A 23,571-nucleotide genomic window follows, 5' to 3' on the forward strand; every position below is an offset into this window, starting at 1 on the left:
ACTAACCAACATTGTACTAGCGAGTGCATACTCGTGAGAATGTGCATTGTACACACCTGTATACAGTCATTGCATAGCAAGCATAACCAATGAACAACTTCTCAGCTACCACGCTTGCCGCGCCGCCTCGCCGAGGGAGATTTTCATCTCTTGGCAATCCGATAATCCAATCATCCTTTAATATTTTCTTATATGTATGTACTGTAATTATAATCCTTGTCCATACTCTATAAATATTCATCTGTCAATGCTCAGAGTTTAAGTTACCGTAGTTAACTAGCTCCCCAGCTAGGTGTATTACCGTAGACTACAATTTAGTACCTGACAGTAAATATGTATGCACTCTACTTGCAGTACTACCATGGAACCTTCAGGCACTCGGACTCGAAATATCCCCGACTCGTCGACTTCCAAGGTTGCTTCTAGCTAATGCCCCTCTTTCTTTGGTTGGTTCCGCTTTCGCTTCCACTTCTTCTCCAATCTTGGATACCAACAACCCACTTTAATGTCTCTGATTGACGTTATCCATTTCCACCAATTCATGCTGTACATACATACTGTACATACACACACACACACCTCTCTCTCTCTCTCTCCAATTCACCTTCATTCGCCCATCTCATATCATGGCTGTGCCCACCGAACCCATTGATCTACTTACTGGCTGGCCGAACCCCGCGCTCCTCCCCGCCCCCGATCTACTCCGCTCCGCCACAACTGTGCTGACTGACCCTTCAATCGCCAATCCTGCCTTACTCTATGGACCTGATGAAGGCCCTGAATCACTTCGCATACACATAGCCCAGTGGCTCAATACCTTTTATCGCCCCCACCGTCCGATTACGCCTCACCGCATATGCATCACCGGCGGGGCTAGTCAGAGCCTCGCATGCATCCTACACGTCTTCACCGACCCATTATACACGCGGAATGTTTTTATGGTTGATCCCACCTATCATCTTGCAGGTCGCATGGTAGATGATGCAGGGTTCGCGCACCAGACCCGTAGAGTGCCGGAGGATGAGGAGGGGATTGATTTGGATTACCTCGAGAATGCCTTGCGCACGGCGGAAGCCAAGGCTGAGGCTGACGGAAATTTAGAGCCGGTACATACATCATTACTACTAAGCAAAGATGACAGCTGCGACAACATACAGTATTGCATGCTAGGGAATGCCTGAAACTTGAACACTAACTTATCATGGTAATAGACAATTAAGCCTCCGCGGCCATGGCGAAAGATCTACAAGTATATCATCTATGCTGTCCCCACCTTCTCCAATCCGGCGACGAAGATTATGTCGCTGGGCCATCGAGAGCGCCTTGTTCGTCTGGCTCGTACGTACGATGCGTTGTTGGTTACAGATGATGTCTACGATTTTCTACAATGGTCGGCGACACCGGGGGGTGAGTTGACATCTCCAGATCGAGCATGCGCACCTCGGTTGGTCGACGTGGACGGTTATTTAGACGGTGGCCCAGTCGATGAATGGGGTCATGCAATTAGCAATGGAAGTTTTAGTAAATTGCTCGGGCCAGGAGCCCGTACAGGATGGGTCGAAGCGTCGGACAAAATTGCTTACGGAGTATCGCAGGTGTATGTACAAATGCCTCACTTTCAGCTCATTTTTATGTGTTGTCTCGAACGCGCCGATCCAACGGTCGACATACATAAGCTGACGTCTAATTTTTCATTCTACGTTTAGAGGTTGCTCCCGGTCTGGAGGTTGCGCAAGCCAATTATCCTCTACCATTATCGATCAATTGCTGCCTTCGGGGTTTCTGGAAAACCATATCCGCCACGTTTTGCAGCCGGCCTATGCGGAACGATACCACTTGCTATTGTCCGCTGTACGAGAGCACTTGGAACCACTTGGGGTAACAATTGCCCAGGCTTCAACAACTGTAGCCGGCGGGTATTTTATGTGGATTAGTATCCCTTCTCCACTTCGTGCTGGAGATATTGTGGCGCGTGCGCAGCAGGAAGAAAATTTGCGTTTGGCGCCTGGTACTCTTTTCGAAGTTCAAGGAGATCCTCATGCTGTGGTCGACCGATTTGCTAGTCATATTCGATTGTGTTTTGCATGGGAAGAGCCGCGTCACCTGACTGAGGGAGTGCGTAGGCTTTCACGCGTTCTTCAACGGGCGTTGCAGTCAAAGTGAACTAGTCTCACGTTGCATATTATTTGGTGAAGGGACGCGTGGCAGTTCATGCACCGCCATAAATTAAGAGTTGGTGTATTATATGAGGAGAGATATATATCACAGCATAGCATTAGCATCGGTTTCTATTTAGCCAGTGGTAAATAATGCTCAGTAGGCATCTGCCATATACAATCCAAGGGCACACCACGGCCGAACTATGAACAGTTCCACAAAAATGAATTAGTACGCCAACACTATATACGTATGGTACCTACCATATACTTACTATTACTTGAATTGAGGTGAATTTGAAGAATGGAACTGCGAAGACTTAACGATTGGCGTCCAACTTAAAGGGGATTTCTACTTCCAAGTAGAAATCTGGGAGTGAATATAGAAGTACAATATATATTTCTACCAGAGAAGACTACTATTATGTCCCGACTGACGATTCAGGAATTGAAAATTTTCAAAGTAAGGAATGAGTCCGCAGATTTTAAGAATCTGAGCAGCTTAAAGTTGAGCCATTCAACTTTTTATTCTCGAAGACTATTCTAACTGAATAATTACTACATCCATGATTAAGTCACTGCAGTGTACTATGACTGTACATACTTAAAGTGCAGTGATTGGCGGAGACCACGGCAGATCCTTGAAAGGCTTTGGACTAAACAGGACCATCTCCGACTACATAGTACACCAATTCCCACCCAAGCGGGTCTTCTCCTTCAGGGGGGGAAAGCTTGGCCGGTTCTAATTATTTGCCTTCATCTTCGTTTTCGCCATTGCCGGCTACTGTACTCCGTACTCCGCGCGGTGACCTGTCACGGCGTCAGACGGGAATTTTTTGTCTCGGCAGATTCCAAACGCATTGACGACGACTGCGCAGAGCTTGGCCCATCGTCATCAGGAATGTCACTTCCGAGACCTTGTCATAATGGAATGTGACGACCTGACAACCGCATGCCTGACGTGGGACCCCGTTCTACGCGACATCCCCGCGAGACAGCGCGACCAACAGGAAAACAGCCACGCGCCCATCGTGATAGAGTCGAATTCCCCGAAATAGACATGATCAGAGTACCAACGTGCCGAGTCCCTGATATCTTGGAATTGAATTACTGCTGCAGGGCCTAGACACGCGCACAGATTCAGTGCTTGGTGCTGGCACATCCACATCTCCGTAATGTAGTCTCTACTGTACGGGATGTAAATCGACAAAGGGGTGGCTCCACCACGGACCTTCTGTGGAGGGGGCAACTCAGGATTGTTTCCATACCAGAGAATGATGGTCCACATCTTGTTCCTGTGCAGCATAGTATGCAATTCCCCTGCTTATGCCCATGCCATGTCCGTACTATTGTTGACCTTGTCGTCTGATTACCCTTATCCCTGGGAGGCAGCGGAGGTGACGAGTTCCAGGGATCTTCCCATGCGACCAGAAAAAATCCAAGATGGATGGAATGGACGATCTGCCAGACCCTGTTATGGAAGGGTGAACCAGGAGAGAGAGAGAGATAGAGAGAGGGAGGGGGAGAGAGAGAGAGAGAAAGAGTAAACATGGTATATAGCGCGTAGAACCCCAATCCCGGGCGATTGGCGACCCTTTTGCCCAATTCTTCTCGAGTCCAGTCTCTTTCGTGGGGTATTGACGAGTTCATTGGAGTATCCATTCACTTATTTTACCCAGTGTATACTCAATTTCAAGAGTCGACGAGTGTTTCCACCTGTGAATCTGCAACACTAGGCTTTGCGATCGACTCCTTCAGCGTTTCATCTTTTGACCATCGCGTTTCAAGCGTTGTAGGCGATACGCCCGCGCTGGTCTGCAATTGGCGGACGTCAGTGGATTGTCAGGCACCGCGGAGTCTGATAGGCGCTGAAGTGGATGAGTGAGGGAGATTCGCAGTGGACAATTACCGGGATATTACAATTGTGACCAAATTATACAGAATTACCAGTGGAGACAATTGGTGATCTCCTAAAAAAGCCACTATTGAAGGGTGAGTCCACCTTTATTTATCATCCTAGCAGATCTCCCTTTTCTTTTTTTTTTGAATCTCTTTCATGGTTATGTTATTTTTTGTTCCTTTTCATCCATTCTTTTTCTTTGCGTATTGTTGTGATTCTGATTTGAATCTCATTGTCACTCACACTCTCTCTTTGTTTACTCCACTCCTTTGCAGTTGATCTGCCCTGGTCACTTTGAGTCTACAAAAAAAAAAACAACTCCGGCCGAAGTTGCCCTGCGCAGATTCACTTGACACTTTCTTTTTCATCTTTTGTTTTCCTCCAATTTTCTTGCATTCGCATCTTCTTCTCTCATTACATTACGATCGCTGCTGGTTCCAGCGTCGTTTTTTCCCTTGCAACTATTCAGTACTGGTGACTGAATTCGTTTCATCCCACAGGTCTATTACTCTCTAGATTCCAATCCACCAGAGATCTTCGCTGCCGGATCAGCGAATTATTCATCTTCGAAATGATCTTCCAAACCTCCATCATGGTGTTTATCGCCCATATCTTCTTGCTTCTCGGCCTCCCAACTGCCATTGTTGGCGCTAAACCTGTTACTCCCAACGCCATCAAACTTGCATCTACTGAAAGCACGGCCTCGAATTACTGGGTTGGCAATATCAAACGCCAAGGAGTCGCTGCCTTCAACAAGAACGCCGATTATCAAGTTTTCCGTAACGTCAAGGAGTTCGGCGCAAAGGGTGAGTTCAGACGAGTAGATGGAAGTATTGGAAGCAATTTCATACTAATTGCATGACGGACTAGGTGATGGTACTACCGATGATACCGCTGCCATCAACAAGGCGATCTCGTCTGGCGGTCGTTGCGGTAAGGGCTGTGATTCGACCACCACATCTCCTGCTCTCGTGTATTTCCCTCCTGGTACCTACAAGGTCTCGAAACCTATTGTTCAGTACTACTACACCCAAATCGTTGGTGATGCCGTTGATCTTCCTGTCATCAAGGCTACCGCAGCCTTCGCTGGTATGGCCGTGATTGATGCTGATCCCTATGAGGACAATGGCGACAACTGGTTCACCAACCAAAACAACTTCTTCCGTGCTATTCGTAACTTGGTCATTGATCTCACTGAGGTTCCCAAGGGCGCTGGGGCTGGTATCCATTGGCAGGTCGGTCAAGCCACCAGCTTGCAGAACATCCGCTTCGAGATGGTCAAGGGTGGTGGTGCCGCCAACAAACAGCAGGGTATCTTCATGGACAATGGCTCTGGTGGTTTCATGTCTGATCTCACTTTCAACGGTGGTAACTACGGAATGTTCCTCGGTAACCAGCAGTTCACCACTCGCAACCTTACCTTCAATGATTGCCAGACTGCTATCTTCATGAACTGGAACTGGGCCTGGACCTTCAAGTCTCTCGCCATCAACAACTGTGAAGTTGGTCTGAACATGTCCACCTCTCCTAGCAATCAGACTGTTGGATCCGTGATGATGCTTGACAGCAAGCTCACCAACACTCCCACCGGTATTGTCACTGCTTGGAACAAGGAGAGTGTCCCCATTGGTGGTGGCACCCTCGTTCTTGACAACGTCGATTTCTCCGGCTCCAAGACTGCTGTCAAGGGTGTCGATGGTGATTCTATCCTTGAGGGTGGATCGGTTGTCAAGAACTGGGTTCAGGGCAACACCTATTCTCCCGAATCAGCAGCTAGCAAGCGTGCTTATCAGCCCGAGTCCGATGATGACGAGGATGTTGTCACTGTTGTCAAGACTGTGACGCACACTGTCAGTGCTTGTGCTGCCTCCAACGCTGGCTCTGCCAGCACTCTCGCCAGCAACGTGCCGCAATCCGTAGCTGAGATTCCGTCGTCTGCTGCAACCAATGCCCAGGCTACTCCGTCACTGCCATCTGGTACCGACAGTGCCGACCGTACTCTCGCGATGGGTCCTTCATCTGTTCCCGATACTGTTAACAGTCTGCTGTCTATCGTTGTTGGGTCTACCGGAACCTACCAGCTCCCTGCATCCACCCCCGAGGTCGCAACCCAGGCCACACCTGTCCTTCAACCAAGCCAGGTCCCAAGCGAGTCTGAAACGTCTCCCAGCGAGGTTTCCATTGTCCAGCCCACTGCTGGCTCTGGCTCTGGCTCTGGCTCTGGCTCTGGCTCTGGCTCTGGACAGGGCTCCGGTAGCATTACCACTAGCTCCATGACCACTCAGAGCACCAGCTCAAGCTCTTCTGGATCCGGATCCAGCAGCAGCGAAGGTACTTGCAGTGCTAACCAATCTGTCACTAAGGGTCGCACTCAGGCTCCGCTCAAGTCCTCCAACAAGCCCGAGGATCTCCTCAAGGATGGCGCTGTCTTTGAGCGCTCCAAGCCCCTCTACGAGGATGTTCCTGCTTCCTCTTTCATCAGTGTCAAATCTGCTGGTGCCAAGGGTGATGGAACCACCGATGACACCAAGGCCATCCAGAAGATCTTCGACAGCGCTACTGCTGACCAGATCGTTTACTTCGACCACGGTGCCTATGTGATCACCTCCACGATCAAGGTTCCTAAGAACATTCGCATCACTGGTGAAGTTTGGCCTATGCTCATGGCACACGGCTCTAAGTTCGAGGACGCAGAGAACCCCGTTCCTGTCTTCCAGGTTGGCGAGAAGGGCCAGTCTGGCTCCGTTGAAATGAGCGACCTTATCATTACCACCAAGGGCCCGACTGCCGGCGCCATTCTGATGGAATGGAACATCGCTGCCTCCTCCCAGGGATCTGCTGGTATGTGGGACGTCCACTTCCGTATCGGTGGCGCTGCTGGCACTGGTCTCCAAAGCGACACTTGCAAGAAGACCCCCAAGGCCAAGACTAGCCCCAAGAAGGAGTGCACTGCTGCCTTCATGCTCCTCCACGTCACTGAGAAGGCCAGTGCCTACCTTGAGAACAACTGGTACTGGACTGCCGATCACGAGCTCGACCTTGACGATCACTCCCAGATCAACATCTTCACTGGCCGTGGTGTCCTGATTGAGTCTCAAGGCCCCGTCTGGCTGTGGGGAACCTCTTCTGAGCACCACCAGCTGTACAACTACCAAGTTTCCAGTGCCCAGAATGTCTTCATGGGTCTCATCCAAACTGAGACCCCTTACTACCAGTCCAACCCTACCGCTCTGGTCCCATACACCCCTCAGAAGAGCTGGAATGACCCTGACTTCTCCACCTGTAAGACCGCGTCCTGCCGCAAGGCTTGGGGTCTCCGTGTTCTTGACTCGAAGGACCTTTACATCTACGGTGCTGGTCTCTACAGCTTCTTCGAGAACTACGGCCAATCCTGCCTCAACTCCGAGGACTGCCAGGAGAACATGGTCGAGGTCGACTGCTCTGATGTCCACATCTATGGTCTCAGCACTAAGGCCGCCGTCAACATGGTCACATCTTCCAATGGCAAGAGCATAGTACCAGAGAATGAGAACACGAGCAACTTCTGCTCAACAATTGCGCTCTTTGAGCAAACTGTCTAAGTTCAAGACTCGGCTCACAATTGACGCTTCCTTCCTCTCCCAATATCTTATTCTATTCAAACTGTTTTCGCCCTGTTCATCATTCCGCTTCCTCATTCCTTTGTTTCTGGATTGAGGACTGTTATTTCACTTTTTTTTTCAACTTTTTATTCTTTAGATTATTCCGGACTCTATGGGCGGATGTTTTGACTAACCCACTTGGAGGGTTTCGTTTGATACCACCGGAATGATGAGATCAATAATAGATGTGTGATCAATGCAATGAGTAAATGCCATTATTTTCTCCTACTGAAGACATAGCTTAGCAGCTTAGAACCATATTGTTTTCAAGATTTCACAGGTAAAGTACTTTATAAAATATGTGAGTCACTAAACTCATGCAAACCACTCTTCCAACGCAGCTTTTGCAGCATCAATATCAGGCTTCGCATCTCCCTCAACCACCCATGCCACCACTCCATCAGGTCTAACCAACAAAGCACCCAAACCACACTTCTCCTTCGCATCTGCCCTGAGAAAATCCACCTTGCCCGCATAATCCCCCTCAACTAACGTCTGCAGCTCACTATTCCTCCCAAAATCAAGAAGTAAACCCCGACCTCCCACCAACTTCTGCCCAAGCCTCGACCCATCTCCCAGCTCAAAATCAGGCGAACTACATCCAACCAAAGGGTGCGCATGTCGAGGTTCTTCACCGAGAGTATACCGTTGCGATAATCCCCAAATCCGATCAAGGAATAAATTCGCCCCGTCATCCGTTTGGATAAGATCCTCCATTAATTTCCGCGTAGCTCGTCCAAAGGCATCGGGTTTTAGGGCTGTAACTTGAGCACGAGTCCAATCAAGAACCCACTCTGCAACCGGATACCTCTCACTTTGATACGTATCAAGTAAAGAGAGATCACCGACTTCTTCCTGATTTTCTTCCTTCCGGACCGTAGCCGCTAACTTCCAACCTAAATTCATGGCATCGCCTAATCCAAGATTCAATCCCTGCCCTCCAAGAGGCGAGTGAATATGCGCTGCATCACCCGCGAGAAGAACGCGGTTCCGACGATATTTCGTCGCCTGCATGGATCGATCCGTATAAGATGAAGCAAGATGAACTTTTGTAATCTTTATATCTGTCCGATCAATAGCTCTGTTGAGTACATCCTGAAGATGCTCCTTCGTTATATCCCGAGCCCGATCAAAAGAAGCCTCATCGAAATCCATGAGATGAAATGCCCCATTCGGTACATTAATATACATGCCCGTTCGAGAAACATTAAAGCCTGGTTTTAACTTCTCACGTCCATCTATCTCGATATGAGTAGCGTATCCGGTTAATTTCGCCTCTGTTCCTCGGAATTCAAATCCAGCTTCTTTTCGAACGAGACTTCGTCCCCCGTCACAGCCAACTAACCATTTCCCTCGGAAGGATCGGTTATTTTTCGTTCCAATAGTGACAAGTCTTTCATCTTCTGAGATACAATTCACAGCGTACCCTCTCAGAATCTTCACGCCTAGACTCTCCGCGCGGGAAGTAAGTATCTTCTCAATCTGATGCATACTCGTCGGTCCAGGACTAAGTGCCGGACCTGGTAGACGGTATTTCCAGCGTGTAAGATCAAGCTGATTAGCATTAATCTTTAAACCGGCGAAGTGGCCGCCGAATTGGAAACCCGGTTTCTTGGGCGTTTGACCGGGATATTCGTTTCTATCTTTCATGTTGAAGAGTTTATCTAGTAATCCGCGGCGATGAAATGCTTCGACGGATTGAGTGTTTAATCCGCGGAGTCCGAGGGGTTCGATTTTCCATGGTGATTCTTGTTGAGTGTTTCGTTCGAGTATTAGGACAGAGATTTGTCGGAGACTCAATTCGCAGGCTAGGAAGAGGCCGACTGGACCGGCGCCGGCGATGACGACGTCGTATAATTTTGTCATTTTTTGGCAGAGTAAACCTTCAAGTGAAAGAGTAGGTGTATTTCTTAAAGGCTTTGTTGGATATTTTAAGTAGGTATTCGGTCAGTCTCCACTCCTTTTTGCTCGGGTTTTGCAGTCGCCCGAGCGCAAAGCTAGCTCGGGGTTTTGTATAGTCCGAGATTCTTCTTTGCAAGAACCGTGGAATAGAATGGTGAAGAGTGGAATACATGAGGGGTATCTCAGGGCCAACCTTTTGAAATGGAGCAGTTAAAATTATTTTTATTAAAATTAGTATGAACATCTTACTATCAAGGTCTAAGTTGGTAGGCTGCACGTGAACAAAGTGATATTTCCAAGAAAAACGCCAATATTACACAATTCAGGCTAAACAATAAGCTCATTTAAAAGTTATGCTATGGTAAATTTAAGTCGTAAAGCTGATTAAAGTTCCTTCTTCAAGAAGTGCTCAGGTTTATGGGTGGTCTCGTAATCAACGTGCACATAAGCCCGCTCCACATCCGGAAGAGACTCGAGTTTGATTTGCAGTTCCTCAGCGACATCGTGAGTGGCACGCAGACTCTCATTGGCCTCCATGACAATGTCGACTTCGACGAGAAGACGAGGGCCAGATGTATAAGCCCGAACGGTGTCAATAGCCGTGATGAGAGGCGAGTGAGTCATGGCTGTAGAAAATTAGTATCAATACATAAGGGAATAAGAATAATGCAAAAGGGGTCATCTTACCAATGTAAGTAATGAGCTGCTGCATCTTAGTATCCGCGGTGACACCAATCAACAATTGGAACTCGCCATAGGCAGAGTGCAGCCACAGCCCACTGACGATCACCGACAAAATGATGGCACCCATTGGATCGATCCACCAACGGACCTTACTTCCCAGAATAGAAGTCATCACACCGATACCGTTGATGAGTAAATCATTGCGGTGGTCTTCCCACAGAATGCGGATCTGGGAAACTTGATTGCGCAGAGCGAAGCAATAGATGAACAGCGCAAGCTTAGTGAAAAAAGCAACTGACACCGCAATAATCGAAGGGAGATGGAATTCGGAGGTAAGCGTATCGGATCCCTCAACAATCTCACGAATAGAGAAGGCAATAATGATGAACGAAACGGCAGTCATAAGACAGCAGAAGCAAATATTACCCGCAGTCTCGATACGCGCTTTACCAGCCGGAAACTTGCGAGGATCAACACGGTTGACAGCCTTATTACAAAGGAGCAAAGTCAAATTGGACATGGGGTCGAAGATAGCGTCCGCCATAGTGGTGAACAGGGATAGTGAGCCGGAAGCAACGGCACCATAAACCTGCACCACGCAAAGAATAACATTGGCAGCAAAACTGGCGTAGACGGCAATCTTGTATTTAAGACTATTCTCCTCGTTCAAGTCTCGCGCTTCTCGAACATGTTCCTCGACGGGCTTGAGCATGCGCTCGATATTCTCGTTTTGGTCTTCGTAGAAGTTTTGCAGTTTTCGGGTTGTCAGGGCATTTCTGCCTCGAGCTCCTGTACTGCGAACCATTTCGATCATTTTGGGTGTTTTCGAGACCGAGTCGCGTTTTCGACCTGTGTTCGCTTTGATTTGTCGGATTTCCTCCTCACTCTTTATCTTGGACGCTAGATGGAACGGGTCGGTGTCGGGTGTGTATCGAGGGGGAGGGGCACCCTCCTCATCGGAACTGTTACGGCGGTTCTGGCTCATGTCGTTTTCTTGTTCGAGAGCCGTGGAATGGCCTTCATGGTGAGAGCGCGGAGTCATTCTGTCTTGAGATCGGTGTGACGAGTGGGGGGAGCTGCTGTGGAAATGCTGGAAAGCATGGGGGTGGTTGGAGATACTTTGACGTAGATGTTCTTCCATGATGGATGAAGTACTACGTGCCTGCTAGTCGCCGGCAGGATCGGAATGGAGGGAAAGGGTATAAAGGAGGGTGCGAGGGTGCAAGGGGGGTTGTGTAAATTGCGGAGAATGAAAAAAGGTGAAGTTGAACGGCCGCCCTTTTTTTTTCTTTTGGGGCTGTGCTTATCGATAGGATTGAGTGGGTCGAAGATCAACTGGAGATCAACCAGGATAATTACTACATATTAGTAGTAGTGGGAGATGGTTTAAAGGGGAGAAAGTATAGAAATTATTATTGATGTGTATTGGGGTTATCATGGTAGACAGGGTCTTAAGAATAGCAAATAGGAGGATTGCTAGAGGATCCCATATGATGTGATTGAACAAGGATACGAAGAAGTTAACAGGGATCAGACTGTACAGAGTGGGTCTGGCCGATCAGATAGTCCATCCATTTTATGCATGCAGACTCTTGGTAACGCTTGATTTTACTGACTGTACTATGTAGACATGGCGAATATTACAAGGAATAAAGGAAGAGAAGATTTGATCCCACAGCAATGTTGAATATTCATCTAAGAACTAAACGATTATTGACATGCAGTCCACCTCTATAAAACAAGACTCCAGAATTGTGGAGCCTCAGATCTTGGCATGTACACTTAGTTACCATTCACCAAGTACTTCAGGATAGCCGCAATCCAGTCCAGCTTCTGCTGAGCAGTGCCGTTGGTTGGAATAGCCTGGGCAGAAGTGACGGGGCTAGCTGTGGCGGTGGCAGCGCTGGGAGTCTGGATTTGCTCTGTGGCCGGGGCAGATTGACGAGCCTGAGTAGCGAAAGTGGTGCTGGCATATTGAACAGGGTCGGCAGTGGTAGTTTCGGCGGCGGCGGTAGTAGCTTGAACAGCGGCAGATGTCTCAACGGGGGCAGCCTCAGAAGAGCTGGAGCTGGAAGGGCCAGAGCTGGAAGAACCAGAGCCACCAACAGTGAAGTCGACACAAGACTCGTAGGTCTGGTCAATGGACTGGGCATACCAGTACCATTGCAACACACAGTCACCAGCAGTGGCACACTTGTCACCCAGGTCCTCTGGGATAGTCACACTGAAGTCGGTCTCGTTCTTGGTAACTCCAGTAGCGGTGGAAGCATAGACATCCCAAGAAATCAGAGGCCTTCCAATGACAGAGTTGGAAGAAGTCTCGACAACAGACACGTTGGCCACACCAGTGTGGGGAGCGCGAATATCAACAGTGAAGGGGACAGTCTGACCAGCCTTGTAGGATTGAACATTGTCCTTGTTATCGGCAAACTTGTAACCCTTGCAGAGCCAGATATCACACTTCGAGGCACTGTAGTCTTGCTGGCCACTGGCCACTTGCAGTTCACCCTGGATATTACCGTAGTTATCGGACTGCTGGTTGATCTGGACCTGTTTGCCGCAGGCGGCCGACATGGCATCACCAGGCATACGGGGCTGGGGCTTGGTGACAAAACCGTGGCCATGAACCAGGGGAATAAGGCCGGCGAGGGCGGCAATGGGGGTGAATTGCTTCATTTGGGAAGAGTTCGGGATTGGTCGTCGGGACGAAAGAATGGAATGATCGGTAAACCGGTACCGTCAAGTTGTATATAGCGAATGAAAGTGAAAAAATGATTCACGGTCCCAGACCGGAGAATATGAAAGAAAGAGAGGAAATGAAGGGGAAAAAGAGACTGCTGGTGTGTGTGAATTCAGAGCTGGCGATGTTGGGATTTGTTCTATTAAATAGATACCAACACACCCCCCCTTTTCCACCTCCAATTGTATCTAGGGTCGATCATGATCCCGTCAAAACACATCCTCAATCAAGCTCAGACAATCCGAATTTACAAGGTCAGGACAAATTCCCTAATCTGGAGCTGTCATTAAGGCTAAATGCAGCTAAATGCCACTCTGAAACCATCGAACCCCTCCTCGGTGTCCCCAGGGACCGGGGCTCCTCCACTGGACGGCGCGTGGTGAGACCGGTGGTTCTTTTAAAGTCTCAGATTCTCGGCGCTATCTCTCTCGGTCACTTTGCTCGTTGTGTCGATAAATAACTTCCGGGACAAGGCCGAAGTTCTCCCTTAGGCATATTTAGGGTCCTGCCAAGGCTTGCTCCACGCGCCGAGCAGGGGTTGTTGACAGTTTCAGGTTGATGGGACTGCCAAACCGGGCTCTGATTCATGTCCAACATGATTGCTGGATAATTTAGAAGACATGCTGGGTCTCGATCTCCAAGAATGAAGTTTGTGCAAGGACGCGAGGATTGTACGACAGGGTATGCTTGATAGATTGTGGGTCTGAAAACGTTGGATGTTCGGACGCCTCGCCAGATTCCGTCGCGATGATCCTCCCGCAATTTACTTTGATGAATGTACCTGTGCTAGTCTCATTTGAGATGATTTCGGGGTCTTGCGGATCAATGTATCTCTGAAACCTCGAATGCAGATTGGACTTGGATAGTGGAATAATACGTCATCTGCATCTTCATATTTGAAGCCTGTCTTGATTACTGACCTGTCGAAATTCGAATCCAGTATTTGCAATCAGGATTTATGATTATTTGGTTATTTGATCATTGAGCATTCTGTTCGTTGGTTGAATCTGGGACAAGTTCTTATGAGCTGCGGAGGTTCATGTGACCGGAACGAAGCCCTAAATCCAACAGAGTCCTCCAGGATTTTTTTGTGTTGTAACCTCTTAGTTCCTTGAATTATCACTTGAGACTTCGATAATTATTCTTTCTTTCCCCACTGGACTTATCCATCAAATCCTGTTGTTCCGGTAATACACTCGGCGTCAAGTAAACTGGTATGGTATCGAGGAAACGGTTTAATATCCTCGGCGGGAAGTCAAAATTGCGCGCAAGTACTATAAAAGGGGATAGGTTGATCACCAGCAAATCTACCAACTTATGAAGATTCGTATAATGCAAGTGGCTATGTGTGAGTGACTCACTTTCGCATGGATTTATATAGCAAACGCTTCAGGTATCATAGGGGGATATGTGCAGAATCCAATGCAAGTTCAATAAAGAGCAAGTAACAGTGAGAGTTATAAATATTTGACCAAATACTGAGGGGGTATCACTTCAACCATCGCACAAGGCTATGGAGACCGCTTATACACTTAACGATCCTGCTCTGCAGCTTGAAAATGTACACGACTACCTTGCGTCGTTGTACCTTGAGCATGACGTCGATCATTGTCGGACTCCTGCGTAGCAAAGTCGTCGGCAAAGGGATTCTGTACTTCGAAATCAGCTGCATTATACTCGTATCTTTCATTGTTAGGTCGCGGTGCCGTTGGATTTGAGCGGGCACCGGTCATAGTTGCACTTGGCAGCTCACTCAGCCGATTGGCTGATTGATCTGGATTCTGTGAGTCTTGCGGGGGATCCGATGAGAATGGTTGACTGAGTGTAGCTGAAGTCGCTCCATTAGAAGGCGGAGATGGACTGTTCATATCGGAAGACGTGGGTGATCTCGAACTTCGAGCCTTGCGTGCCTTTAGCAGGCCACGCTGCTGTCCGGATAGAGCGACAGAGAGCTCATCATTGACTTCGATCAGAGTGAGGAGAGTATCCTCGTTGGGGGCTGGATCATTGCAATGGATATAGCCCTGAATGAGACGTGACGATGTCTGGCAACGGTCCACGAACTCCTTGATCAGATCGTTTCCTTCCATCTCCACTGGCGGCGTGGTCTGAACAAATTGAGTCAGGAGTTTCGCCGAGTTTCTCGCTTCCTCGATACGCGCAGACAGTTCCCCGGGGTCTGGGAGCTTGTTTCGGGGATGAATTGGTGGACGTGGCGGCGGTGTTGGTGACGAGTTGGTAGGAAATGCGACGGGCTGTCACCCAAGAGATTAGCTCTATTACCCTCCACACAAAGCACAGCATGCTAGGTTCCTTACATATGGGCGATCATTCTTCGCCTTTTCTTTTGCCCACATCGCAAGAAGGGGTTGCAAATCCTCGTCCATTGACCGGCCAGACTCCAGACTGGACAGGTACTGGCGTAGATAGTGCTGCACATGCCAATCACGACCATACCGCAAGAGTTCCTTGATGGCTGCTACAAACTTGCTATCGAAGTTCTTTGTGAAGGTATGACCCGGATTGTCGGTAAGAATGCGCATCAACATGATCGCATTGTATTGGACATGGTTCGGAGTCTGGTTCGGAGTTGAGAGATATTTGCGAATGCGCACTGCGGCTTCTTTGGCGGCGGCAGGACTCGATTCGGCGCTTTCAACGATGAGTGGCAAGTGGACAAACTCATTTCCTTGTTGCTGAAGGAAGAATCTCGAGTTAGCGACGGCATCAAAATAAGGATAATGCGGGGGGGAGGGAGAATCGCCAGATATGTCAACATACCGGGCTCTGTGGGTTGTTGCTGACTTCGCAAAAGGTGGTCTAGGGTTATCAGTAGTTAGCGAAGAGTCATAATAACGTCCATCACTGTGTCACACACTAATTCCCGAAGTAATATACCCTCTGGCGACTGGTCTGTTTGGTCGGGACTGCTCGCGCCAGAGCCGTTCGCTTTAGCGGTCAGCAAGAGAATTGCGGGGGAGACGGAGGAGATCAAAGGAGACTTACTTGGGCGTCGCATCAAACCCTTAGGTAGCATGCGCTTCATGATAGGCAACGACTTTTAATGAGTCTATTCTTTCTTTTTTTTGAGAATGAAAGAGGGGGAAAGAAAGGAAGTGCAGCACAACAAGCCAAATGGGGGCCGGAAAATGAATTAGCGTGGAGTTGTACTAGTCGATTCAATGGCTTCGCCTAAGCGCTGGGGGACAAACAAGCCAACCGAGTGGCAAAGCGGCGAAAAAAAAGGGGGGGTGAGGATAGTCGACGCATTTTGTAGATTTTGGAATGAATTCTCGCCAGGCTTGACTACGTGGACAACGCAGGGGAGCTAGGCAGACAAGGTCTATCATCTATTCAATGTTGGAGAAAATAACTCGGTCAAATTCCTGAGTCAGCGAGATCTTCGCATTTCGTGAGGCTCTTTGGCTTGTGTACTATGTATATATTAGTCCATTCTACTTCCCCCACAGAGGTATTTTATCAAGATCATTCACATTATTAGCAGAGGAAATACCTCAGTTTCAAACATAGAGATCAATCTTTGCTAGTAAAAAGTCCAAATCAAACTCGATCTCGGTTCTTACGAATTCAATTGTGGCTGAGGCCGTGCCAAGCCTGAGAATCGTCTCTGCAGCAAGTGGCGGCACAGGCAGCCATGTTTTATAGTCCACGAGACCATCCATTATCATTGTACTACTATACAGAGTATAGAATAATAATAAAAAAAATCCACCTGATTTTACTTTGTTTCTTCTGATATTTAATTGTAGAAGCCCTGATTTCATGATGTACTAGTACTACTAAAGGATTTCAACATTCCAATGTTGAAATCTAGTAATAGAATGGCTAGCCCTTGAGGGTGCTACGTGATCTATATAGGTATCGACGACCTAGTAGCTCGATAACGAGATTTTTCGATTATGTTAGTATTTGATAAAAGTTATCTAGATACGTTCCTCGTGTTATACAGAGGTAGAACACCAAGAAAAAATCTTTCAGATGTGAGAGAGTATTTGATGTTCTCATGGGATACCATATACTGACTTCCACCAAAAATTCCAACCTTCTATCTATTAGCAGGCAATATCATAGAGACTATTCTTGTTTGCAATAACATTTCACAAATTGTCTGCCATCTCACCCAGCGTCGCAAAGCGCCAATCGAAAATAGGTTCGTCTCGATTCCCCATTGTGGCCCCAGGCCTCTCAATCCACACACTCTTGATACCCGCCTTTCGCGCCGGCTGATGATCATGGAACTGACTCTGCGCCGTCTGCAAAATCTGATCTGGTGTCACACCGAATTCAGCCTGTACGGCCGTTTTCATGTACTCAAAATTCCGTGCGTCAGGCTTATAAGAGCCAATATCCTGTGCAGTGATGATCTTATCGAAGGAAAACCCTTGTAAACTGCCAGCATTGGATTTGGCAAACGAAGCACGGTCTACATTCGAGAGAACAACGAGCTTGTAGTGTTTCGACAGCTTCTGAAGCGCTTCCACGGTATCTGGGAAAGCAGGCCAGGTCCCGACTGATTCTCCAAATGTCGTGCTGGCTTCCTTGCTGGGTGGAAGGAGACCCAGACGCTCAGCTAGCAAAGGGTGAACAGTTGCGAGGAGTTGCGAGTATGGCATGTCAGGCGTGAGCTTTTGCTGCTTGGCTTCTAGCTCATGATATTCAGTTAAAAGCTGCTCTCTGGTGAATTGGCTGTGGTTGGCAAGGAGTGGTTGTAAAGCAGCGAATATACCACTCTCCCAATCGATTAAGGTCCCGTAGACGTCGAAGCAGAGAAGACGGTAATCGGAGAGCTGTGCCATTGTTCTATATCCGTGGATATAGTTTCAAATAGTATAGTAAGTTTAGTAGGACGTTGAGATCGTTGTGCGTAGTTGAAAGTTAAATCCAGGCAAGGCAAACTATGCCCCGCACAGCGCTGGTGTCCCCGCATGACTGACTACTTCCAAGTAGTCAGTCATTTACAGGACATAGTGATGTATGTAGCTATGTGGTTACGTGGTTATGCAGAAATAAATACTTCCAAAGTTTGCCAGTCATTTGGCAAAGATGGATATTCCATATTATTATATCCCCCGGAAACATTTTTTTTTTTTGGTTGGAAATAAGTAAACAATAATAATTTAAGGTTGGCCGTCCTTTCAACCCATAAAAATAGATCTTTTAATGGGTTGAAAATAGGTATTTGCATAGGTACGCAACTACTACAGCAGACAAGAGGACCGTGTTCTAGCATTCGTACATACGTCCGGACTCAGTTGGAGGAACACAATCCGAGACACAACATCTACAATATCATCCAGACCATTCTGAGATACACCAGAATGTAGAAAGAAGATCAAAATAGAGAAGAAACCACGTTTGTATCATGACTGGACCGGGCAGTACAGAAAACCTATGTCCATCATACCGGAGCCGCGCTGTTTGAACTTTTTATTTGGTTCTCCTTCAATAATTGTCGGTGCCATGACCTTAAAAAATTGTATGATCCGATATCGATTCCATTTCATCATACAAATGCGCGAGACCTCCGGCCAACCCATTCCACCGCAATCATTTTTCTTGAACACCGTAACATCGACCCTATCCTCGCCGATCCGTTTATGCCTCAATCAGGGCACGGCGGATCTGAGAGCCGCGCTGGCGAGAAGAGAGACGGGTGACCTCCTTGGGGGCGGCCTTGGCGACTTCCTCGTTGGCCTCAGTGAGGATGAGCTCAATGTGGCAGGGTTGGGATTGGTAGGGGTTGATACGACCGTGAGCTGTCATTTTGTCAGCAAAAATGGACGAGAGATCCTGGAAATCAAAGGATTACGAACCGCGATAGGTACGTCTGCGTTGAGCGGGAGCTTGGTTTACTTGAATTCGGCTCACGATAAGCGCCTGGGTGTCCAATCCTTTAACATCAGCGTTGGCCTCGGCGTTCTTCAGCAAATCAAGAATGTACTCGGCACTCTTGATAGGCCAGCGAGCCTTGGAGACACCGAACTGCTTGCCTAGAGACGAGATGTGTTAATCGGCTATTCGAGGATATGGATAATGCACTGGTTTTTCGAGCCGACATATATCCAGTATAAGATTTTTTCGGAAGGGGACCTACCCTGGGCGGTACGGCCAGTAGAGCCAGCGTAGCGGCGCATGGGGACAGCCATGGACTTCTTGGTGACGTTCTCAAGGTAGACAAGAGCCTTGCTCAGCTTCATGCCGTTGACAGCTTGAGCGGTCTCACGGGTGTTCTTGAAGCTGACGCGAAGGTAAGAGCCGCGAGCGCGGGCGCTCTTGGCGTTTTCGATCTCCTGGGCGGCGTAACGGACCTGTAGAGCATTGAGAAACAGTTGTTAGTCTTCATGATAGATTTTTCGAAGTGGTGGTGGTGATTGGTGATGGTGAAGGCCAGATTCGAGCAGAAGCGGTTGATCATTTGTTCATCAATCAAAGATTCGGCATGGATTGAACAAGCAGATGAACGCTGAAGTGCATATTTCGAAGACTAAGGCAATAGGGATGGCAGGACTCACCATCTTGAAGGAGTTGGCGATGAGAAGTCGATGGTCCTCGGTGTCGGGTTGATGTTGGCGCTTTTCGTCGTCGACCGCTAGCGCTAAATTCCCAAGGTTGGTGCGGTTTTTCTCGCTCTTGGCGCCCTGCCCTAAGCGAGCCCTAACTCTAGCCGTTTCGGGTAGATAAGGCAGCGATAAAGAATATATATGCTGAGTCATAATCTGGCTTAGTCATGGATAGTATCTTAGTACCTGAGGCACCAAATTTAATTGTCTTTGTACTTTTCTGCGGAATTATTCCAAATCAGAATCAAAGGAAATGCATTGGAATCTATTCTATAATCTTGAGACCCTCTATCTACCGTTTCTGCTCGGGAACTTGAGTAATTAGCTCGCCCTTGTCAACGGCAAGCTTCAGATTATCTAGTACTAGAATCTCCATCTCTTTCTGCGTCTCATAGGTCATTGTGCCAATATGCGGCAGCAGCATGACCCGAGGGTTGCTCACTAAACCAGGCTCAATCTTTGGCTCCTCCTCGTATACATCCAAGCCAGCAGAGCCGACCTATTGTTAACAATTAGCTTTATTCGATAATTCTCCCACGCCTTAGAATGAACATCAAACTCAACATACCTTGCCAGAGTCGATCGCTGCGACCAGCGCCTTCTCATCCATCAAAGCCCCACGAGCCGTGTTGACGATAACCACGCCATCCTTCATTTTAGCGAACTCAGGAGCACCGATGATATGACGAGTTGAAGCATTCAGAGCGAGATTGAGACTGAAAACATCGGAGTTGGCCAGTAGCTCGTCGAATGAAACGTAGGTGGCGCCATTCTCCAATTCTGGCGACAGGCGCGAGCGATTGTGGTATTGAATCTTCATGCCGAAAGCCTTAGCGCGAGTAGCCATTTCCTGCATTTGGAGTTTAGTCTTGAATCAGATTGGAATTGTGATCAGAGTATTCATCACTCACTCGTCCAATGCCACCCATGCCAAGGATGCCCAGTACCTTGTTTTGTGGATCACGGCCCAGAGTAGTCTGCCCGTGCCATTGGCCTGTTGCAACAACTTTTTAGTCTCTGCACAAAATCAATCCAAAATACTCACTCACCTGCTCGGAGAGCAGCCTGGGGAACATAGGCCTGGCGTAAAGCACCAATCATCAAGAAAATACCCACATCCGCGGTGGCATTGTTAACCGCGACGGGGGTACTAGAAACGGCAATGTTCTTCTGCGAGCAAGCAGGGACATCGATATTGTCGTACCCGGCTCCATTATGGCAGATATATCGGACAGACTTTGGCAGCACTGCAAGCAATTCGGCATCGAAGTTTCCGGTGTACTAGCAAAGCCAGTTAGTCTAACACTCTCATACTGAAGATTTACTCGCGGCTCGATATATTTCAGATTGTGTACCTTATTTGAGGTGTTGGAACGGTAGATGGCAACCACATCATCGTATAGACCGGCCTTGCAGTTCTGAATGAACTCCTCGCGAGTTCCACTGGGGAATTCCTGCGCGGATTAGCTTGATTGCGCCAGCTTTTATACACAAATCAATAACCCATACCTTCAGAGTGAGAATGGAGGAGAGACTCTCCCACTCCTTACGCGCGTGTGAAATGCCTCCAATGAGGAGAGCAGCTTGGGAAGGCATATTGAAGATTCTCTACGAAGATATAAGCTATGCGTATGATGTCAGCGGGGAAAGACACAACACTTACATCGCTGCTTTCAGGTGAAAGGATGAATGGTATTATCGACGAAGATGAAATGGAAATGGAAAAGGAGGAGGAATTCTCGAGCAGAAAAAGATAACCGAGGGGTTAGGGAGTTAATCCAATGGATTCTCCAAATTACGACAGTCCGATAAGCTGGCGGAGCTCCACGGTGCCCCCGCGGGAGACACCCTTCGAGTTGTTGGAAGTGGAGTCTGGAAGTGATATTCCGGTTATTGTATGCTAATATATATCAGTGTATTAGTATAAGTGTAAACCACTTATTTATGAAGATAATATGAAGTAATTAAAATCATGAAAATCATTCTATTTTTTCCCTTCACTATATCATAGACTAACATACATAATTCATACTTCAATGTCTGCTTGTTGATTGAATTCCCTCGCGGTGCCCCCGCGGATAAAAAGCAACCCCCACGTCGGCTATTGTGAATTACCCAATTAGGCAATCACCGGACCAACTCCGCTGAGGGGAATCTGCCCCAGTCGCCGCTTCCCATTTATCTTTCGCATGGACTGGCAACACGCCGAGTTTCCCTTCAAACACTCACCTTTTTGACTATCAATTCACATTCAATCATGACAGAGTCATCAGCTACCGCGCTTGTTCTTCATGGCGCCAAAGATCTTCGTTTGGTATGAGCCAAATTGCCCGTTCGAACTCCGCTTGTATACAATGATAAGACAACTTACTAAACAAATCAACAGGAGAAGCGAACAGTCTCCGCTCCAACTGGCGCAGACGTCCAAGTCGCCGTACAAGCAACCGGTCTTTGCGGCTCAGATCTTCACTACTATTCCCACGGCCGAAATGGCGACTTCGTCGTTCGCGAACCTATGTGTCTCGGCCACGAGTCTGCCGGCACTGTCACAGCTATCGGACCCGACGTAAAGAACCTCAAGGTCGGAGACCGAGTCGCATTAGAAGTTGGTCTGCCTTGTCGAAAATGTGCTCTCTGCAAGCAGGGCCGATACAACATCTGCAAGGCCATGCAATTCCGCAGCAGCGCAAAGATGTTCCCTCACCTTGACGGAACGCTTATGGAGCGAACAAACCACCCAGCCGATATGTGCCATGCCCTTCCCGCCAACGTTTCCGATGCAGGTGGTGCTCTTGTTGAGCCATTGGCCGTCTGTCTGCATGCTATTCGACGATCTCGTCCTCCATCCAAGGAGGAAGTGGCTCTTACAAAAAGTACCGGCGAAGGCACCGCCGCTTTGGTCTTTGGTGCAGGTGCCATCGGTCTACTACTCGCCTCGTCACTTTCAGCAGCCGAGAACTTCTCTACAATCCTCGTGGCAGATATCGATGCTGCTCGGTTAGAAATTGCCGCATCGCTCGGTCTCAAGACTGCTCTTATTCCCCGCGGTGACCCCGCGAACCCACCCCCACCAAAGGACGCCCCGCATGCTGATCAGACTGCTTGGGCATTGAAGAATGCCCAGAGTGTTGCGGCTACCTTGACGGAGGCTGCCAACTCGGCTGATTCCTCGGAGATCACTGGTTTTACCCGCGTATATGACTGCACGGGTGTGCCTGCCTGTGTGCAGGCTGGTATCTATGCTTCCCAACCGGGGGGGTCTGCTTGTTCAGGTTGGTATGGGTAATCCTATCCAGACCGTTCCTGTTGGCGCGGCTGCCCTGCGCGAGGTTGATGTCATCGGTACCTTCCGCTATGATGGCCATGCCTACCCAGCTGCTATTGAGCTGCTCGCTAGTGGTAAACTAAATGCCACGGAGCAGAAGGTGGTCACTCACCGGCTGGGTTTGGAAGAGGGCGAACGAGCTTTCACTCTTGCTGGTAAGGGTGTTGATGAGAGTGGCCGCCCTGTTGTGAAGGTCATTATTGAAAGCAAGACCCAGCCTTCTCGTCTGTAGAGGGTACTATGTACTAAAAGGAGTAGTGTGATGACGTTGATGATCTTGAAAATACCCATGGGAGAGTTGGTTGATGTGAATGTTCATAATCTGCAGTATATAAGCATGAATCCTGATTGCAAGTCCTCTTTTGTCAAAGAAAAGCATTCCCGGGAATTCTTTTTCAGAGAGTTTCTGTCGGTGAATGCGGCTTCTTGAACCAGTCAAGGTACAGTGCCGACCGTTATTGCTTTCCATACTGGAAGACAAAGGTATACTATTTCAACACTAATCACATGACACAGTAAGCCGAGTTTGGTTAGCCCTGTATTAAAAACTTTGTTACAGGTTTACGTGGTAACGAGGACGAAATCATAGAACCGTACACTCACGTACTGCTACATGTCCATAAATAACCCCTTTCCCCAACG

The 23,571-nt window shown here is 48.2% G+C and overlaps 11 protein-coding genes across 11 annotated transcripts; 3 read left to right on the top strand and 8 right to left on the bottom strand.

Moving 5' to 3' along the window:
• Nucleotides 1-626: 626 nt before the first annotated feature.
• On the top strand, nt 627-2,163 carry N7469_008076 (aminotransferase-like domain-containing protein; the record flags this gene model as incomplete). The annotated part of the gene is made up of 3 exons (XM_056646994.1): nt 627-1,106; nt 1,212-1,597; nt 1,707-2,163. 3 exons carry the CDS (start codon nt 627-629, stop codon nt 2,161-2,163), a joined length of 1,323 nt encoding a protein of 440 aa, XP_056498545.1.
• Nucleotides 2,164-4,627: 2,464 nt separating this feature from the next.
• On the top strand, nt 4,628-7,637 carry N7469_008077 (uncharacterized protein; the record flags this gene model as incomplete). The annotated part of the gene is made up of 2 exons (XM_056646995.1): nt 4,628-4,862; nt 4,927-7,637. The coding sequence occupies 2 exons, from the start codon at nt 4,628-4,630 to the stop codon at nt 7,635-7,637; spliced, it is 2,946 nt and encodes a 981-aa protein (XP_056498546.1).
• A 375-nt stretch (nt 7,638-8,012) lies between these two features.
• Nucleotides 8,013-9,563, bottom strand: N7469_008078 (pentachlorophenol 4-monooxygenase; the record flags this gene model as incomplete). Its single annotated transcript, XM_056646996.1, has 1 exon — nt 8,013-9,563. The coding sequence occupies one exon, from the start codon at nt 9,561-9,563 to the stop codon at nt 8,013-8,015; it is 1,551 nt and encodes a 516-aa protein (XP_056498547.1).
• Nucleotides 9,564-9,983: 420 nt separating this feature from the next.
• On the bottom strand, nt 9,984-11,424 carry N7469_008079 (cation diffusion facilitator family transporter; the record flags this gene model as incomplete). Its single annotated transcript, XM_056646997.1, has 2 exons — nt 9,984-10,225; nt 10,287-11,424. 2 exons carry the CDS (start codon nt 11,422-11,424, stop codon nt 9,984-9,986), a joined length of 1,380 nt encoding a protein of 459 aa, XP_056498548.1.
• A 641-nt stretch (nt 11,425-12,065) lies between these two features.
• On the bottom strand, nt 12,066-12,959 carry N7469_008080 (lytic polysaccharide monooxygenase; the record flags this gene model as incomplete). Its single annotated transcript, XM_056646998.1, has 1 exon — nt 12,066-12,959. One exon carries the CDS (start codon nt 12,957-12,959, stop codon nt 12,066-12,068), a length of 894 nt encoding a protein of 297 aa, XP_056498549.1.
• A 1,596-nt stretch (nt 12,960-14,555) lies between these two features.
• N7469_008081 (VHS and GAT domain-containing protein) lies at nt 14,556-16,069 on the bottom strand (the record flags this gene model as incomplete). The annotated part of the gene is made up of 4 exons (XM_056646999.1): nt 14,556-15,278; nt 15,342-15,719; nt 15,805-15,843; nt 15,902-16,069. 4 exons carry the CDS (start codon nt 16,067-16,069, stop codon nt 14,556-14,558), a joined length of 1,308 nt encoding a protein of 435 aa, XP_056498550.1.
• Nucleotides 16,070-16,373: 304 nt separating this feature from the next.
• N7469_008082 (uncharacterized protein) lies at nt 16,374-16,706 on the bottom strand (the record flags this gene model as incomplete). Its single annotated transcript, XM_056647000.1, has 2 exons — nt 16,374-16,457; nt 16,608-16,706. 2 exons carry the CDS (start codon nt 16,704-16,706, stop codon nt 16,374-16,376), a joined length of 183 nt encoding a protein of 60 aa, XP_056498551.1.
• Nucleotides 16,707-17,141: 435 nt separating this feature from the next.
• On the bottom strand, nt 17,142-17,840 carry N7469_008083 (putative haloalkanoic acid dehalogenase; the record flags this gene model as incomplete). The annotated part of the gene is made up of 1 exon (XM_056647001.1): nt 17,142-17,840. The coding sequence occupies one exon, from the start codon at nt 17,838-17,840 to the stop codon at nt 17,142-17,144; it is 699 nt and encodes a 232-aa protein (XP_056498552.1).
• A 799-nt stretch (nt 17,841-18,639) lies between these two features.
• Nucleotides 18,640-19,757, bottom strand: rpl17 (60S ribosomal uL22 domain-containing protein; the record flags this gene model as incomplete). The annotated part of the gene is made up of 4 exons (XM_056647002.1): nt 18,640-18,800; nt 18,858-19,034; nt 19,139-19,352; nt 19,557-19,757. The coding sequence occupies 4 exons, from the start codon at nt 19,755-19,757 to the stop codon at nt 18,640-18,642; spliced, it is 753 nt and encodes a 250-aa protein (XP_056498553.1).
• Nucleotides 19,758-19,896: 139 nt separating this feature from the next.
• N7469_008085 (D-mandelate dehydrogenase-like dehydrogenase) lies at nt 19,897-21,200 on the bottom strand (the record flags this gene model as incomplete). Its single annotated transcript, XM_056647003.1, has 6 exons — nt 19,897-20,103; nt 20,173-20,454; nt 20,516-20,598; nt 20,654-20,885; nt 20,960-21,058; nt 21,114-21,200. The coding sequence occupies 6 exons, from the start codon at nt 21,198-21,200 to the stop codon at nt 19,897-19,899; spliced, it is 990 nt and encodes a 329-aa protein (XP_056498554.1).
• A 661-nt stretch (nt 21,201-21,861) lies between these two features.
• On the top strand, nt 21,862-23,161 carry N7469_008086 (NAD(P)-dependent alcohol dehydrogenase; the record flags this gene model as incomplete). The annotated part of the gene is made up of 3 exons (XM_056647004.1): nt 21,862-21,918; nt 21,991-22,827; nt 22,877-23,161. The coding sequence occupies 3 exons, from the start codon at nt 21,862-21,864 to the stop codon at nt 23,159-23,161; spliced, it is 1,179 nt and encodes a 392-aa protein (XP_056498555.1).
• Between the last annotated feature and the right edge of the window lie 410 nt (nt 23,162-23,571).

Source organism: Penicillium citrinum, assembly GCF_028827155.1.
Source record: "Penicillium citrinum strain IBT 23319 chromosome Unknown utg000007l:1.0-2040159.0:1.0-2041076.0, whole genome shotgun sequence".
In the NCBI taxonomy this organism is placed as follows: Eukaryota; Fungi; Ascomycota; class Eurotiomycetes; order Eurotiales; family Aspergillaceae; genus Penicillium; species Penicillium citrinum.